The 11,759-nt window shown below is 42.1% G+C and overlaps 1 protein-coding gene across 2 annotated transcripts in view; it reads right to left on the reverse strand.

The window, feature by feature from the left end:
* Positions 1-1,078: 1,078 nt before the first annotated feature.
* ralgps2 (Ral GEF with PH domain and SH3 binding motif 2) overlaps positions 1,079-11,759 on the reverse strand; it is a 69,445-nt gene continuing 58,764 nt past the window's right edge. The window contains exons 10-21 of one of the 2 annotated variants that reach the window (XM_056378095.1): positions 11,422-11,559; positions 10,449-10,539; positions 10,204-10,271; positions 9,965-10,103; positions 9,660-9,811; positions 9,515-9,569; positions 8,840-8,917; positions 7,823-7,928; positions 6,900-6,992; positions 5,753-5,858; positions 5,149-5,240; positions 1,079-5,033 (exon numbers count right to left, since the gene is read on the reverse strand). In XM_056378095.1, coding sequence (XP_056234070.1) covers positions 5,004-5,033; positions 5,149-5,240; positions 5,753-5,858; positions 6,900-6,992; positions 7,823-7,928; positions 8,840-8,917; positions 9,515-9,569; positions 9,660-9,811; positions 9,965-10,103; positions 10,204-10,271; positions 10,449-10,539; positions 11,422-11,559 — 1,148 coding nt within the window. In that variant the 3' untranslated portion in view covers positions 1,079-5,003. The remainder of the gene's footprint in view (positions 5,034-5,148; positions 5,241-5,752; positions 5,859-6,899; positions 6,993-7,822; positions 7,929-8,839; positions 8,918-9,514; positions 9,570-9,659; positions 9,812-9,964; positions 10,104-10,203; positions 10,272-10,448; positions 10,540-11,421; positions 11,560-11,759) is intronic. The other variant, XM_056378096.1, reaches the window with a different exon arrangement.

Genomic DNA, 11,759 nt, shown 5'->3' on the forward strand with positions numbered 1-11,759 from the left:
CACCAGGTGGCAGTGTTACACAACGTCCCACACTGAAACTGTACTGGTGAGTTGGAGATAAAGGCCTCCTACTCTGCGTTTATTAGCAGTATATTAACATGTAGTTGTAAGCAGATATAAGACATTTTAGGAACTTCTCCTATGAAGACATAGTTTATATCACTATAGTTGTGTTTTTCTATATTGTCATCCATTATCTGTTTACAGAGGAGTTATGGTTGTAGACAAATACATTAATAAAAACTTATATCAACGTACAGCTACAGCTAAATTAAGGGTTATCCAAAAAAGTATGTCATTGCAATAGTCTAACATAGTAATTCCCAACCTTTTTTTTTTCCTGACAACCCCTTAAACCAAAGGCCTGTTCACTTGGCACCATTCTCATTGTTTGGTCAACAGGTATTAACATATAAACATGCTTAAAAAATGTATTTTGTGTAACAGAAATGTTTTTTTTTTTCCTTCTACACAACCCCCAAGAAACATCACTAGCCCCCCTGTTGGTTGTTATATTTACAACCCAGTGTTGAACCCTGTTGTAGGTGGCAAACATTTGAAATTACACAAGAAATGTTTTCCTGTACTGACCCATCACTGCAAATTAACCTACAGCTGTTAATTTCATTAGCAATAAAAAGCCAACATCTGCACTGTGATGGATGTGATTGTAACTGTAGCCTGGTGAAGTAATGTTTCGTTAAGACAAATTTTCTGACTAAACAAAATAAGCCAACACATTTTACAATGAATGTAAGCTGTTCCTTGATATTTTGATGGCTGATTTTGGTTAATATTTTGGGAATTGTCACAAATCAACCTGGAGAGACACTCACACTTTGACTCTGAAAGAGAGATTCATTCAGTGCCCTCAGTTATCACTTCTTGTCTGCAACAATTCACATAGCAGCCTGAACAAGCTGCAACTGATTATCAAATAGTATTGAGTCATGTTGTACAATCATGATTCAATACAGTCACTAGCAAACAGCCAGGCGCTCATTTCAATCCCCCTACCCCCAGAGCCCAGATAAACAGTCACACAATCCTCACCAGAACAATGAGCATGAAACTGATGTGTGGAGTAAAAAAGGGCAGAGTGTTTATTGGTTCTCAGTCTTCACACCAGGCAGCACATCACTCAGCAGTGAGGTCACAGCGCTTGCCACAGTCACATCATGGGCAGACAGACAAGCACAGAGGCAGGTGAAGGGTGACGGTCAAAGATCACTTATACATCACCCTCGTCACCCTTGCTGGGTTGAACGAAGGTTGTTGTCGATGTCCTTGGTAAACAGAGAATGATGCCTGGCCCGTACGCAGGAGCCACAGATTCACATTGGTTTCATTTCTCCACCAAAGAATAAACACATCATATACTCACACTCAAACACCTCCCTCTGGTTGAACCCTTCATCTCAACTTTTGAACATTTTTCATGACTGTTAAAAGAATGAATTCTGACAGCAGATTCAATCAAAACAGTTAATACAGGGCAAATTGTGCATTTGTAGACAGTATGGTCAACTTAAAGGAAACAACATGAACTCTGAACCACAGCAAAGAGAATTTTCAAGCTTGGCATCAAGTTTCTTCATAATAACCAAAAATTATCTTGAATGAGTGGCTGACATTTGAATTTTCCACTCATCCCAAAATAGATGATCGTGGGATCTTTGTGTTTTGCAGTGATTGGCCTTGAAATCCAGGAAATGAGTCAACTAAAACCAAAATGAAACACATTTCCATTACTCTGACCATACACTGTACAGAAATGATTATAAAAAGGTAATTCATGTAAACTCAGGTTACAGTAAGGAAAACCTCACACAAAGCGCTTGACATGATCTGAGAATTTCTTGAGGGAAAATGTTCAACCCAAATTATTTCAAATAACCCACCCCCCAACCCAACGAATTCAAATTTCCCTTTCTGGTCTTTTAAAGTATAAAACTTTTAACTCAGGAATCCACATCGTTTACATCTCGTCATTTCTTTTTTCTTTCGTTGTTCTCAATCAACATAAGATGAAGCAAACAGAAAGAAAGTAAATATGACGGGGTTGTTGTCTGTCTACTTTGGGTTTGTTTACATCTCAGCCACTCTTGGCCCACAGTTTTTTTTTTTTTCAGAGTTTCTGAGAAAGCATAAATTCCTGCTTGGCTGTACCAATTCATCAACATTTTGCAAATGACCCCCGGTGAAGCTTGTCTGAATATGTCAATCAGTCGGAAAGATCAACAGCATCTAAACAGTCTCTCAACCCTAAAACTCTGCCTCACCCATTTCACCTATTTCATTCACAGCCCTCTTGTTCCTGGCCCACCAGTGGTATTAAATCAACAGTAACGATCAGCCTCCAAGGTGCTTCAGCTCTGGGATTTTGTCACTTCAAACCCTCTCTGCTCCCCTCTACAGCGCCAGCCTCAGCAGACACAGATGAGTACAGTTTCCACTTCCTCTCTGCTCCTTTCTTCACACTTCCTGTACGACACAAGTTGGAGCGGAGTTCTAGCATGAGCTGGCAGAGTCAGTCACACAGATGATTAGATAGCTGCTTACCCCCACTGCTCAGCAGTGACGACAGCCCAAAGGGATTTGCCTATCTGGCTTCAATTATGTTTTTAAAAAAATAGAGTAGTATGCACAGGCACACAAATGCACACACGTACTTAGAGTAACTTGCCACATTACATATGTAAGCCTGTCTTTGGCTTCCTCATTCATTCTTCCACAGGTTCGTCTACTACCATCTCTTTTAGTTAATATACAAAGGGCTGAACATCTTCTGATGGGGACTAAAAAGACATTGTCTCTCATTGTCTCTTTGTAATAGTTTGTCTGACCTTAAAAGTTGAACTGATGACTTATATATTGTGTTCAGGACAGTTTTACATCCGATTAGACACATTAAAGGGGATCCAGCGCTGAGGGTACAGATATGTTCAGCCTGCAACTCTGAGCTTAATATACCTCACTGATACGAGGACCGTTGTTTCTACGCAATATTTTTTCCTAAAGTAGATACTGTACATGTGGAGCAGTGAGGAGATTGTGATGTTGTGACAAAAGATTGTGTAAACATACAATGTAAACAGCTGTTTTAAAAATGATTTAGAATTTGTTGAGTGTTTTTGGGGCAAAAAGCACCTCATCATTGTCATCCTGATCATGTTCGAACAGTTATAATTGATTTGTGGCACCGTCAAACATCTGTGATGCATAGTGGAAACTGTAAACCCCAAGTTTTCCTCACAGCCAGTAACTACAACTAATTCCACTGCAACTCTGCCCTTCTTATCATTTCATCAAACTGAAGAAAACAGTGACAATAACATTACTTGGCACTAATTATAACCAAGATGCTTATGCTATTTCTGAATCAGACGCAACATGGTTGGGGCCTAAAGGTCAGCTGGGTTCTGGTTAATACAATAAGGGGCAAAAAAAAAAAAAAAAAGAAAAAGAAAAAAATAGAAAGAAAAAAATTAAAATTCACATGTACATAAAATATTCAAAATAACTGCTCCAAAAAGGGCAAAAACCACAAAAACAAAAATGTAACATTCATATGTAACAGACAAAAAAAGCCTACACTGACGTGCAATCATCTACTAAATGGTAATACTGTGAACTGCACCATCCCTCCCAAAAAAATGAAAAGAAACTAATAACACGAAACAATATCAACAAACAAGACTTAAAATAGACTCTGTATGGCTCCAGGTAGCTTTGAATGTCTGCTCCAGACCAGAGGATCTAACCATGTTAAGCAACAAGAAGAAGAGGAGATAAAATCTTGTATTTTTAGTTCTTGCTGCTCTCTCTTGGACTCTTTCACAGTTTCAAGTCTGTAGTGTTTAGTGTGTATAAGTCTGGTGAACCAAGCGTCACCTCTCTGAGCTGACGGCGGTGACGACAGAGAGCAGACAACACTGGAGAACAAAGAAAAGCAGGCTTGTAAAAGGAGTTGTCTACCCAACTGTGAACATGTCTTAGCTTAGATTCTGGGATTATTGTACTCTTGTGGAACACAGACAAGATTCCTGTAATTTGAGCAAACATTGTCCCTCCCATCCCCTCCCCCTCCTCACCCAATGCAGTTATACAGACACACACACACACATACAGAACACTTAGCGAGTATATGACAAAAAAAGAGAGGGGGGGGACTAAGCTCTGTAATAAAAATTAGAAACATTCAGGAAGTGTGGGAATTGTTTCTGCTGGAATTGATTACGAATCAGAGCCCTTAGGTTTACAACGATGCAATCAAATAGGCCTGTGTGTGTGTGTGTATGTGTGTAGAGAGAGAGAGAGAGAGAGAGAGAGTGTGAGTGCGTGGTTTATGTAACTAATCCTGTGACTCCATGACAACTCAAGTGAATGAAAAGAGTAACAATTGAAAGTGTGAACCGAATAAGTAAAAAAAGTGTTTTTCCAAACCCTCCAAAGTCCAACGGGTTAGTCCAATGTGAGTGTGAGTGTTGTGACTTTGTGTCCAGCCGAATAAAAGGCGAGAATCTTCCATTCGAGCATAGTGGGGACATGGGTAAAAATACCTAAACCCCCTTAAGAAAACCAAAGGGGAGGATTATTTCTGTCCATCCGAGGACAGTCTGTTTGTGAGAGAGGAGAGGAGAAGTCGAATGGCTCCACTGAAGTGCTGAACACTTGCAGTAAAAACAAAAGACACTGAGAGCAAATGGGAGACAAGAGCAGTGGTCCAGGTCCTTGTTCAGTAGTAAATACATCCAAAACAGTCACTTCCATCCACACCCACACACTCACTCACACATATACAAGCACACGCACACAGGGTACTCTGGTTAAGGCAGTGGTGGCAGGTGAGGCTGCAGTGAGGCCGGGGCTAGAATCGGAGAATTGGCGGGCAGGGCTCATGGCAGTGAAAGCTCCCACTACTGAGTCAATACTCCTCCTCATCCTCCTCGTCTGTTTCCTCATCCCTCTCTCCTTTGCTCATTCGCACTCCCCATCATCGGTCACTCAAACGACATCAGATTGGCTGGCACCTGGGAAAAGAGTGAGATTTGTAAAACAGCAAATATTCAGCAGTGTGTGTGTGTGTGTGTGTGTGTGTGTGTGTGTGTGTGTGTGTGTGTGTGTGTGTGCGTGCGCGCTTCATACCTGTTGCCTATTGCTCTGACAGGCAGCACTCAGGTGTTTGAACCAGAGCAAAGCGTTCATTCTGTTCCCTGCTTGGTACTTGTAGGTGTTACCTAGGCAACAGAGACAAACAGCGTGAGTTGCCAAGTCTCTCGTTTCCACCTGCTTTCTCAACACTGGAAAGATGGCTAAAGCCTCACTTGACTTTGGCCCGCCCAGTAAAATAAAAACAAAGTTGCAGTGGAAAAGTTCAGGATAAAGTCAGTTGGACTGTGTGTGTGTGTGTGTGTGTGTGTGTGTGTGTGTGTATGTGTGTGTGTGTGTGTGTGTGTATAAACGGATATGAACATGCCAGATGCCAAATGTGACTAACACGCAATGGCATACTTAAATCGAGAGTAAGACTTGCTGTGGGTGAAGTGGATAAAATCTAAATCTGTGTGTATGTGTGTGTGGATGATGTCACCACTCAAACCAAACTCCACTGACCTATTTCACCTTTTTACTGCATCCGTTTTCAGAGGCATGATTTCTTGCTCTTATTAGTCATTTCTAATGTTTTGTCCTTTTGTGTGTGTGTGTGTGTGTGTGTGTGTGTGTGTGTGTGTGTGTGTGTTATTCTCACCGTGCTCTGAGTCAGTCAGCAAGAAGACATCAGGATGCTCTGGATCGTCAGCCATCATGGCCATTAGACCCACCACACACACAGTCTTACTGGACGTTGACTTGAACTGAACAGAGGGCAAGTTGAAACAGAATTTTTTTATTTCTCATGACAACTCTGTTGTGTCTAAATATTAACACAGGCCCTGTGTGTTTGTGTGTGTGTGTGTATATGTGTGTGTGTTTGGATATTGCCTGTGAGCCTGCATGTGTACTCCACAAGGTTCTCATTAGTCTATGAGTGACACGCAGGACTGCAGTGATGTCATTGGTCTCATTACTCAATGAGTGCTACCATCTGTCTATCCCCTGCTGCACTGGATCCAGTCGAGTCACCAACACACCCACACGCACGCGCGCACATACTTGTCTTACGTTAGTTGTGAGGACACTCACTGACATAATGCATTCTCTAGCCCCTCACCCTAACCTTAACAATCAAACAAATTAAACCCTAACCCTAGCCACAAATCCAAGTCCTAACCCTCAAACGGCCCTGTAAAGTTGTGACTGGCCAAAATGTCCTCATAACGATGGTTTCAAACCATAATTTGTCCACACAACAATAGGCAGACGTGCACACACACACGTTCTCCTCTGAGCTCCTGTACAATTTCAGTAAATGTTCCTGTAAAACTGACGCAGTCCAAATACATACACACAAACACACATTCAGTCTGATGCAGTGAACACTTGTTTTTGAATCTATAATCACCTAAAACTTTCCTCACCTGCATTTTTGCTGTTATTGTCTTTTTTTCCAGTGCACATCAAGCACAAACACATAACGAATCATTACATGTTTTCTTCTGAATTCTTTCTATAATTAAAGTTTTTAAGAATGACTAAGTAATGGCTATCATGTGTTGTGTCCTTATAAAACTGAGTGTGTTTCAGGGTAATTTGGTACATTTATTCATTTCGATCAACAACTGCAGTTCACATGGGAGAGGTGTAAGACTTTAAGATGCCTCAGTGCTGATCTGTGCTATCTGCCCTCACCTACCGTAATAAAGTAATCTATGTATCTGCTGCAAACATGCGAGGTGTGAATGCATCCTCACATTCTTAAAACAGAGAATGATGACGGAGTAGTGTGTGTGACTCACATGTTTTCTCTCAGTGGCCTTCAGGGACTTGGCAGGGTAGTAGTAGAGCTGGGTTCCACAAAGAGCGACCCAGTATTTGGTCCAAGATGCCACCTGGAGGAGCAAAGGTGAAACCATATCCACTTGAGCTTGAGTGAGTCAACGAAGAACTACAGAATGGGACTCAAAAAGAAATTTTGAAGAATAAATTGTGAAAAATGTAAGTAAAAGCAAGTAAAATGTTTTCGTGACTAGAGACACGTTTAGAGAGGCAGTTGAAGTGAGGTGAATGACAGGAGGAAGACTGTGGCTTCAGGGACTGAAAGTTCTTTTTTAGTCTATGCTTGGTTGAGTGACTGGGGAATAAGTGTGCAAAGTTAGCTGTTTCATAAACACTGGAAGCTTTTAAGACTAATACAAGCAAAATAAAGAGAGTTACAAGATGGAGGAAAAGACTGGAGGAAAAAGGCATTTAAGTTGACCTCCTGGTGTGGAGGGATTTCGCCTGACTGCTGGGCCACATTGGGAAAAACTTTTATATCTTGTTATATCATCAAAGATGCTCGTAAATCATCCACACTACCTATGACAGATTTAAGTTATTTTAGCTGCATAAAGGGTTCCAGATTTGTTTCCAGCCAAAACAGAATAGGATAATCTCAGCGCAAATATAAAAATGGCTTATGCGGGACAAGGAAAACAAAAGCAGTGGAAAGAAATGCAAGCAAGCAACGAGTAAAAGGAAGAGACAGAAACAGAGATGTTCTGCAGGTTAAGCAGTCTCTGTGGTCCTATCTGTGCTCTGCAGACAGCATTTATGGCCCATCTGCTCCTGTATGGTACATGCACGTACAGGTGTATGAACAGCATATGGACACATGCACATGTACTGCTGTGTATGTATATGTGTGAGTGTGTGTGTGAGTGTGTGTGTGGGTTCTCACAGTTGGTTTCTTGCCTTCCTTGAGCACAGTCTTTCGTCTCAGCACCCCCTGCACTGTGACTGCTCCGGGATACAAGTGGACTGCAAGCTCCTCCGACTCCACAGAGCTACAACAGGACAAAGACAAACATTACAAGCTATATACACAAACATACGCATGAGAAAACATGCATGCTTTCATGCATGCACACATACCAAATGAAATCAGAAATAAACTAGTAGTAAAGGAAGATACAATCTGCAAAGCTACCTTAACCTCTGCTTCATGAATAAGAAACTTTTTTATAACTACATCTATTTCTGTCTTGTTTTGCCAGAGTTGAATTTCACAGATATAAATCTTAACACTGCTATCTGCAGAAAGCATAGCAGAGACGGGAAAGGTGGTGTGCAGATTGTGTCTGTCTGGAGGATCAGAGCAGGAAGCCCAGTGCAGGAGCTTAGTGAAGCCCGGTGGAAAGGGAGAGAATAGAGACCATCCCTAACCGCAAGCGACGCCTAATATGCAACGTCCATGAGAATTGGCTCTAATAAGCCTGAAGAGTCTGTTCCTCTCTACTTTAGGAATGAGGATGCAACAGTTTGTTTCCAGTAACACATGGAGCTCAGTGTGACTGTGGAAACTTGTTTTTAGCTCCAAACTGTGAAATATCTTGGAGAGTCATCACAAGAAGAAGTCTTGACTTAGAGCTCTACGTGTGTGAGTGTGTGATTATGTGTGTGAGGCAGACATGCAAGAAATTCAAGACAGCAAAAGGTAGATTGGAGACTGATGATACACAGCAGAAGATGAAGAATCACAAACCCAAACAGATCCTTTGCCCTTCCTCTGATTTGTGATAAACTCACTCACACACACACACAGTCACACACTTATTTCCCACCAGAAGATAAACCCAGCGCTACACACACGCTAAGCACCAGCACACAGCGGCCCCTTGCAGGGACTGAGGGGCGTGAAGTGAGGATAAGAGAGGGTTTGATTCAGGTCAGTTGGTTCCGGTCGGGATGTGTGTACCTGCTGGGCCTCAGGACTCCTCTGTAGGGGATGCGGGCCACTCGGGTCACTGGGCCCAAAGAGTGATAGAACCGAGTCCTGTTCAGAATAGGATAAGATAGGACAGGATAGGATAGGGGCACGGGACACTGTTAAGGCTGTGCGGGTGTTTTTTTTGCGTTGTGACTGTTTTTCCCCTTTCAAACTGCATGGGGTTAGGGCTGGATGAGGAGCGGTCATTCGGTTAGAAGAGTTATTGATGGATGTGCTACTCAATTAAAAGACTGGTGTTTTGGAAAGAAGATTAAGTTGATGTTCAGGCCAGTAGATTCTTGAGCTGACACTTTTTACTTGAGAACTAGTGAGTGTGGCTCCAGACACTTGTTGGCACAGCGGGACTGCTGGTTAGGGGAATTAATGTTAAGTACTTAATACATTTCAGGCTGATGGAGAGGCAGAAGCATCTGAGAGCAGCGGTGGAGGGATGATGCATGACAGCCTTGACTGCGAGGCTAAAAGCAAGGCTGCTCAGGGCGCCTGTGTATGAGATTGGATGGCACCTCATTTTGCATAGCTGTATCTTGAAGCCAGAGCTTTGGGAATTTGACAATCACATCAGGGGTGGGGGTATTTTATGATTTTGCATGAAGTGGATGTGATGAAAGAACATCATTGACAAAGACACATTACCCATACCTCTCAAAAGCTGGCCAAGACACCTCTTCACTGAGCTCCGAGCCCTCACTGCTCCCTGTACACAGATAAAAATCAGCACAAAAAACGTCTCAGTGAAAAAACAAATTGTGCATCATGTTACTAAGTGTAAATGCTTAAGTCTAACCGAGTGAAATGCCGCTGGACAAAGTGGAGCTCTCTGCTTGTCCCCTAGTAGGACTGTGGCTCTCCATCACACTGTCGTCCAACAGATGGCGAGAACCGGCATTGGGGAACGTAGCACTTTTAAACTCTACCGTATTCATCTTGTGGATAAAACTGTGGAGACACAGAGCACAGCAGGCAGCAGGGACAGAGAGACAATAAAAGAGGTGTCAGTATTTTCAGTTTTGGACATTCAGTGTGTAAATTCTGTGCATCTTGTAGTACATCATCTTCATCATCATCATCTATCAAAGAACTCATGCTGACTTGTAGCCCAGGCTGTGGCACTTCCTGTGTCCGTAGGGCAGCAGGTTTCTAGGGGAGGGCGGTGTGGCCGGGACTTTTGGTCCTTCATTTGCTACCGCACATTTACGGCCACAAAGAGGAGATGCTGACGCTTCCTGGCCTGCAGGTAAAAGTGGGGGGGGTGGGTTATTTAGGTAAAGAGATGATACATGAGTTTATTCTACAGCTCACACCCACTAGAGATCTGCACAGAAACTCACCGACAAGGTCTTCTTTGGAGGCGTTTGCTCGTGGTGTGCTGGTGCCTGGCTCAATCTTCTGTGACAACCTAAATAAACAATATTGATGAATCCATCAGCTTGAATTCAACAGCGATGAGGCAGCAAGCAATAACATTAGAAACAGCATAGAAACCTTATTTTGATCTTCCTGGCAGGTTGCCCCTGTGACCAAATCAGAAACTATGAAGCAAAACTGAGTAAGTTTTGTTTGTTTTCTTTCTTACTTGTAATTGTCATCCTCCACAAACTTCTGCAGCTCCTCGATATACCTGACTGAGTTGAGATACTTCTGTACATGAGGCAACACTGGTATATCTGAAAGAGGGAAGGCAATGACCCACACATTCGAATGAATACTGACATATGTGTGCATACGATGCTGTGATCATGATTACTAAAACCACAGACATATCTAGGCTATAAAGTGCGTCTGGACTGAGGATGAAAAATTACTAATAGCGTGAACCCTTATTAATCATTACAGAAACTTTACTCTGCAGGTCAGCTACAGAGCAGCAGCCTGAGTGTTGCTAGGTATAGCTGCATCGCATTTGCTTTATGTCAATATGTTATTTGTTATTTATGTTATTTATGTTTCACAGTCTGTTCCAGTGTGCCGTAGCATTTTCAAACCAGGGACGCATGGTTTCTACTGCAGGTAAAAACTACTTCAGCGTCTACTATCCACATGTGGGAGGGTCCTTAAGCTTTAGCTCTCTGAATAAGAAAGAACAACAAGACAATTGAAACCAAACAAAAACATGAAAGATAATGGCATGTGAAGGAATGGTGATGAAGAATTTGTTATTTTTTCACAAATTAAAAACATATAAAATGTCAAAAAAATGATTTTCAATCATGCTGGAAACAGATGGGAGGTAAAACTGCCTGGTCAAATCTGAGTATATTTAATTTTTTTCCAATTTGTTCAGTTGTCATAAAAACATACTTCTGTATTAATGAATAGCAAAGATTCTTTCATAGCGTCTCCATGGCAACAGGAAATGAATTATCAAGGCTACAATGCTTTTTCCCCAGCCTTTATACAGACTCACAAAGACTTTTTTCTTTCACATGATGGACATAATCAGATCTCAGAGTAGAGTGAGAACTCTAGTCTTCTTTAGTCTTTCCATCAATGTGTGTGTGTGTGTGTGTGTGTGTGTATGTGTGTGTGTGAGAGGATCTAATCTGTACCGTAAGTACAGGATCTCTGCAGGTCCGATATGATTCTGAGAATGTTGTTCATCAGGTTTGATCTCTGTTCGTTCTCCAGTATGCTGCCTGTGGAGGGGTAGGCTGAGTCTATGTAGGTCAGGTCAGACAGGTACATCCCTGAAATAAAGAAGCAGACGGAAAAAGATGCAACATGTTACGTGAAACCAGGAGATATACACAACCTTTTTCCCTCGACTGCCAAATGAGGACAGCGTCCATCTATCACAGGTGTTATTTTCAACACCGGTGGGAAACATTCGGATTTTCCAGCCCGAACACAGAGCGTTCAGCTCATTAGAAAGCAAACATGTAGACGC

This window comes from Seriola aureovittata, chromosome 6, assembly GCF_021018895.1.
Source record: "Seriola aureovittata isolate HTS-2021-v1 ecotype China chromosome 6, ASM2101889v1, whole genome shotgun sequence".
Lineage (NCBI taxonomy): Eukaryota > Metazoa > Chordata > Actinopteri > Carangiformes > Carangidae > Seriola > Seriola aureovittata.